Source organism: Peromyscus californicus, unplaced genomic scaffold (assembly GCF_007827085.1).
Source record: "Peromyscus californicus insignis strain IS unplaced genomic scaffold, ASM782708v3 Scaffold_7__1_contigs__length_154581171, whole genome shotgun sequence".
Taxonomy (NCBI): Eukaryota; Metazoa; Chordata; class Mammalia; order Rodentia; family Cricetidae; genus Peromyscus; species Peromyscus californicus.
Window position 1 is genome coordinate 84,982,426 of NW_026294595.1, and position 6,468 is coordinate 84,988,893.

At 45.4% G+C, this 6,468-nt stretch overlaps 1 protein-coding gene across 1 annotated transcript in view; it reads left to right on the forward strand.

Moving 5' to 3' along the window:
• The window catches only part of Ccdc34 (coiled-coil domain containing 34), a 128,182-nt gene extending 121,947 nt beyond the window's left edge, over window positions 1-6,235 (forward strand). The window contains exon 7 of the mRNA XM_052726129.1: window positions 6,216-6,235. Within this exon, the coding sequence (XP_052582089.1) occupies window positions 6,216-6,220 (5 nt within the window). The 3' untranslated portion in view covers window positions 6,221-6,235. The remainder of the gene's footprint in view (window positions 1-6,215) is intronic.
• The last annotated feature ends 233 nt before the right edge of the window (window positions 6,236-6,468 follow it).

Here is a 6,468-nt window from a genome sequence, read left to right on the forward strand (position 1 = left end):
CTTGACAAAATGGTCCTTCAGGTTCCTGCTTTGCAGAGGAAACTGCCAGACATTCTACAGGACACACACACACACAAAAAATGACTGAGAGACTCTAGCCCTGTGGGCTGAAGACAGATGCTCCAACTTTACAAAAAAAAACCTTTGGATGACTGTCCAGGCTGCCAGCTGTCTCTGTCTACCCTGCAAGACTCCCAAAAGTTGCTTGCATCATTCTCCCATTTCTCAGGTAATATTATATCCTTCTGAGGTCTTTGATGTAGTTGAAGCTAGATATAATTTTCCTTAGTTATGATAAAAGATAAGTTAGATATGAAACCTTAAACTCACAAATTAAGATAGATAGGTTATCTTCTTTAATATTGTAACTGTAATTCTTGCTCGATAATTGTTTTGTTATATGTAATTTACTATGTTAAAGTTAAAATCTTCCTTTTTGAAAAAGAAGAAAAGGGGAAGTGCTGTGGATATTATTCTATATAAATAAAACACTGATTGGCCAGTAGCCAGACAGGAAGTATAGGCGGAACTAACAGAGAGGAGAATAGTATAGGAGGAACTGACAGGAGGGAACAGGAAGTCAGAGGGGAAGACTGCTGGAGCCGCCGCCAGGACAAGGAAGATGTAAGGTACCAATAAGCCATGAGCCATGTGGCAAAGTATAGATTAATAGAAATGGGCTAAATATAAGAGTAAGAGCTAGACAATGATAGACCTGAGCTAATGGCCAAGCAGTTTAAATAATGTAAGTGTCTGTATGTTTATTTTATAAGGGCTAAGGGACTGCCATGACTTGGCGGAACCCAGAGAGAAAACTCCAGCTACACTCGCCCCTCACTAACTTTAGGGAGAACTGGTCCTGCCCTTTACCAGCTGAAGCACTCAGGAGAGAGGGTCCTACACCTTGCCTGGGCAGCACAAGAGGGCTTATCCCCTTCACAGGGGCATGGGCAAGCTGGTCCTGAGGGTATGAGAATGGGAGAGCAGGTTGAGCCCTCTTGTATGCTATGTGGTGGCATGGGTGAGGGAAAGATGGCCTCCTCCCCTCACCACCTAAAGCAGATGGGAGACCTGACCCAACCCCTCATCAGCTGCAGCACTCTGGAGGACAGGCCCTGCATCTCACCTGGGCAGTGTAGTAGACTTGACCCTGTAGACAGGGGCATGGGTGAACCAGCCCTGAGTGTGAGAGGGACATAGGTGGTACTGCCTCCCTCATTTGAGGTGTGTGGTGGGGATGAGGGAAAGATGCCCTTTTCCCTTCCCCCACCACCTCTAGCTGGCAAGGGAACTGACTCTCCACTTTACCAGCTGCAACACTGGGAAAGTGGGTCCTGCACCTCACTGTTACCCAGTAGAGCTGACCCACCCTCATCTGCCATATGGTAGCATAGGAGGGGAAGAGATGCCCTCTCCCCGCCCCTGGGAGGGAAGAGGGTGGGAGAGCTGCCCCTGCCCCTCCCCAGCGGCATCACTGAGGAGAACAGGCCCTGCACCTCCCCTAGACAGCACAGTAGAGTTGACCCTGTTGGTTGACATGTGGGTGAACCAGCTCCAAAGCTGTGAGTGTGGGCCAGCTATCCCCACTACTCATCTGTCATGCACTGACATGGGCAGGGGAGAGATATTCCCCCCCTTACCCTTTGTGGCCTGTGACAGATGAGGAAGCTGACCCTACCCCTTACCAGCTAGCACTCAGGAAAGCAGGTTCTGCTCCTCACTTGGGCAGCACAGTAGAGCTGATCCTGTTGGCGGAGGCAAGGGTGAGCTGGCCCTGAGTGTGTGAGAGTAGAATAGCTGGCCACCCCCCCCCATCTGCCATGTGGTGGAAAGGGCGAGGGAAAGATGCCCTCCCCTCTTGCCCCTCCTACCTGTGGTGAGCAAGGGAACTGACCCTTCTCCTTAGCTGCAGCACTCAGGAAAGTGGACCCTGTGCCTAGCCTGGGCAACACAGCAAAGCTGATCCTTATTGACAGGTGCAGGTGAACTGCCTGAAAATGTGAGCCTGGGAGATCTGGCTCTGCCTGTGATCTGCTGTATGGTGGTATGGGCAGGGGAGAGATGTTCTCCCCCCCCACACACAACCACCTATGACTGGTGGGAAGCTGGCCCTGTTCCTCATCAGCTGCACTGCACCTCACCTGGGTAACAGAGTAGAGATGGCCCTGATGGTCCAAGTGTGGGAGTGTGGACTCTGAGGGTGTCAAAGCAGGACAACTGGTCCCGCCTCTTGCTCATTGCTGCAAGGAGTGAACTAGCTAGGGCAGTGCTGAAGGGCTCACCCTGGTGGTGAGGATGAGGGAGAGCTGAAGGGCTGACGAATCCTATAACTACCCAGGCACAGAACCAGGGTTATGAGTTGTCCCACCCCGACATGTACCCAAGCTATGATCTGTGGAAGCAAACAAAGGGGCCAGTCCTGCATACTCAAAGCTGCAGGATCTCCATGACACAGGGCAACAACAGGATGCCCAAGAGGAGTCCCAGTGAGGGCCCAGCATAGATAGTGTAGCAGAAACCAGAGGTTTCGGAAACAGACCAATGACTTTGCAATGAACACTTGCAAGTAAAGATGTATAGACAAAAGGATTTACTGCGTGACTCACTGTGTCACACTGCAGCTTCCATGATGAGATTTTTCCTTTTCTCCTTTCCTTTTTCTGTTTTTTTTTCTCTTCAATTTTATTTTATTTTGGGGGGTAGGGTGGCAAAGGCAGAGAGTGGATATGAAGGATTGAGATGCATGATGTGAAAGACACAAAGAATAAATAAAAAGAAAGTTAAAAAATAAAGAAAATGCACTTATAGCAGCAGCTATGGAAAAGTCAGGTGAAGAGGAAAGTAAATAGCCTTAATACCGTGGGAGATCTCTGCAGAGAGGCAGCCATGTTGTCGCCAAGTCTGATACTGTAAAGTTAAGGGAGGGCCAGCATTGTTTCCCGTTTGTCACTGGGACAGGGAAAACAGAAGACACTTTTCAAGTGAGGAAGTTGAGAAAGGTCTCTGCAATCCAGGTCACTACTGGTCAGTCAGGGAATATGCTCCTGAGGTACCAGAGAAGCCCAGGCCTGACAAATAGGGGTGGGGCAGGTTGCTGGGTGACTCTGCCTTGACCACTCAGTCTTTGGGACGAATGCCTTTCCGCCCCTGCCCAGACTTTCTCTGTCCCCCCGACACAAGCCCATGGTGAACCGATTAGCCCTACTTTGCTCGTACATAAGGATGAGAGTGTGGGTGTGAGGTCTGAGCTAACTCTCCTGCCAGGAGCCCTGGGCCTGACCTGATGTGCCTGCCATAGTTGGCAACCGAAGCGCAGCATCTGCTCTCCCTCCGCTGGGGTTTGCTGGCTGCGCTGAGCAGTTTATTGTGCTGTCTTTGGGCTTTTTCTTCCCCTCTTCTGCCAAAGGTAAGGGTGATGGATCTGGCTTGCTGAAGATGTCTCTTTCACATCGTTAGGATATGTCCTTTTATCACACTGCTTCTTAGGTTGGGTATAATTCAAAGGAAAAGCGATGCTGTATTTAGGGTTGGGCCTTCACAGTGTTCCATATTCTAACATCTGGAGGTCTCTCTCTGCAGCATATCAAACACGTTAACTGTGCCCATGCTCCACACTAAAAACCTCCACCTTAAAATTTTATAAGGATTTTTATATTTTTATTTTATAAATTACTTGGCTCTATGTAAACTTTCATTTAATTTACGATTGGTTTATGGGTTCTCTATAATCAATATGTATATTTTAGGGAATCTGTGAAGTGAGAAAACTGAATCATTAAATTGAAGTAGACATAATGAGATCTTTTTGAATGCTAACTAGGACAGTTAATGACATCGGAATGCTGGTGACTTTTTGCAGACATTGAGTTACATATTTATTAATTTTAATTCTTATAATTTTCTTTGGTAGTCCTGAAGCTAGTAACTGTTTTTCTACCCAAGTCTGTCTTCCAGATTTTCTAGTACCCCAACAGACTCTCAGCTCTGGAATTTCATTACCCTGCTGAAGCTTCACTACAATGGTGCTTCTCACAAGATTTTGGCTCTAGCACACTTTTGTACTCTTAAAAAATTAAGAACCCCTCCCAAAATTTTATTTTTACTTTATATCTTAAGATATAGATTATATAAATAGCTATTTATTGTACTAGAAGTTATAACTTGTTGAACATAATAATGAATTGCTTTATATAATTGACATTTTTTAATTTAATATTTTTTTGAGAATTTCATATGACAGTATATTGTATTTACAGCATTTCCATCTCCCTCCCCTCCCCAGCTCCTCCCATGTCACAACACCACCCCTCGCAAATTCATGACTTCTATATTTTTTATTGTTACATGCTGTGGGATGGTCTGTATGTCAAATTGCTCTGATTGGTCAATAAATAAAACACTGATTGGCCAGTGGCCAGGCAGGAAGTATAGGCAGGACTAAGAGAGGAGAATTAAGGGAACAGAAAGGGAAAGGGAGACACTGCCAGCCACTGCCATGACAAACAGCATGTGAAGATGCCGGTAAGCCACGAGCCATGTGGCAAGGTATAGATTTATAGAAATGGATTAATTTAAGCTATAAGAACAGTTAGCAAGAAGCCTGCCACGGCCACACAGTTTGTAAGCAATATAAGTCTCTGTGTTTACTTGGTTGGGTCTGAGTGGCTGTGGGACTGGCGGGTGACAGAAATTTGTCCTGACTGTGGGCAAGGCAGGAAAACTCTAGCTACAGTTACACATATATGCATACTCATATATTTACAATTTAGTCTAAGTAGTGTTGCCTAGATGTACATGGGTTTAGAACTGACCACTTAGAATTGTGAAACCTATCAGGGGGCTCATCATTGAAAAAAACTGATTCTCCTTCTCTCAGCAGCCATTGACTGCCTGTAGCTCTTTATCTAGAGATGAGCTTTGTTAAATTTATCCCTATCCATTTTGGCATGTCAACAGGTGTGGTCTTTTTCAGGCAACCATATCATTGAGAGTTCACGGGAGCAACATCCCTACCATGTCTAGAAGACACTGTCTTGAGGCAGTTGTCTTGGTTCTTTGGCTCTCACATTTCTGCCCCCTTTTCTGAAATGTTCTTTGAGCCTTAGGTGTTATGGTTGTTGGATATGTCATAACTGAGGCTGGGTGGTGTGAGAGACAGGGTCTGACTTTGTGGTCTAGGCTGGTTGTAACAGCTTTGTAGCCGGCCTCAAATTTTTGGCATAGTGTCTTGAATGCTGGGATTCCAGTTGCCAGCAACAGCTTCAGTTGGAGTTAACATTTTAATTATGACATAGTTCCATTTCTCTAAAAAATATAGCTATAAAAGTGATAATTTTGTGAATCTCAGTGACTTAGAAGAAGACACATTCTCCTAATTCATTTAGAACTTAATGTGTTCCTATATATTGATTTAATAGTGGTTAAAAAACAGCTTCATGTAGATATGCATTTGTAGAAAAAAGAGTTATATTTTAATAGGTTTTCTTGATACTACATTAAAACGTGAAGTCAGAGTGTGTGTGTGTGTGTGTGTGTGTGTGTATACGCAGGGGCATGTGTATTTGGAGGCCAGAAGTCAATGTTGAGTCTTTCTCAGTGGCTTTGCACCTTATTTTTGTTTACTTTTTGAGACAACCTGGAATTCCTTGCCTTGACTAAGGTAGAATGGCTGGCTAGCAAGCTCCGTAGATCCTTCTAATTCTACCCTCAGAGCACTGAGATTGCAAGTGTATAAAGTCACCATGCCTACTTAACTTTTAGGTGGGTGCTGGGGATCAAATTCAGGTCCTCGTGCTCATGGAGCAAGCAGTTTACAGATTGAACTCCCCAGCCTTTTGAATGCACATTTCTTGAAAGTTATCTGTAATGTAGATTCAGAAATCACAATAGTGGAAAATTCATATTATGTTAAACTCTATGAGGCAGTTTGTCCTTAGAAACTAATCACGCCAGCACAAGGCCTGAGTCTCAGTGCCACGGGTGCTCATCTGTTCTTTCAAGGACAAATGGTAATGCTTGAAGAGTGAGTCTGGTTAAGACTGCAGCTACAACACTCAGTCAGGTGCCTTTCCTCGGTCATCAAGATACACTATGAGCTTCTCATTTCCTCATGCAGAATGATAAGGAGTCATGTGTTCAAGGGTTGAAAAGCAGTACAGTGGATAATTATTCTCTTTCATGAAATGCATGTTTATGTACACTGTTTTCTACTGCAGGTTGATGGCAATGAAGAAATGAATACCACTGGTGTGGTTTTGAGGCGGCCTTGGTTGTGCTATGGTGCTGGTAGCTTCTCTATCTTTTCTATCTCACTATCAGTGGAACCAGGACCTGCCCTTAGTGCACAAGCTGGCTGTTTGGAGCCTGGGGCCTACGCTGGGACACTTCGCTCAGCCTGGGTGAAGGGAGGAGGGGACTGGACCTGCCTCGACTGAATCTACCAAGCTGAGCTGAATCCCCAGGGGAGTC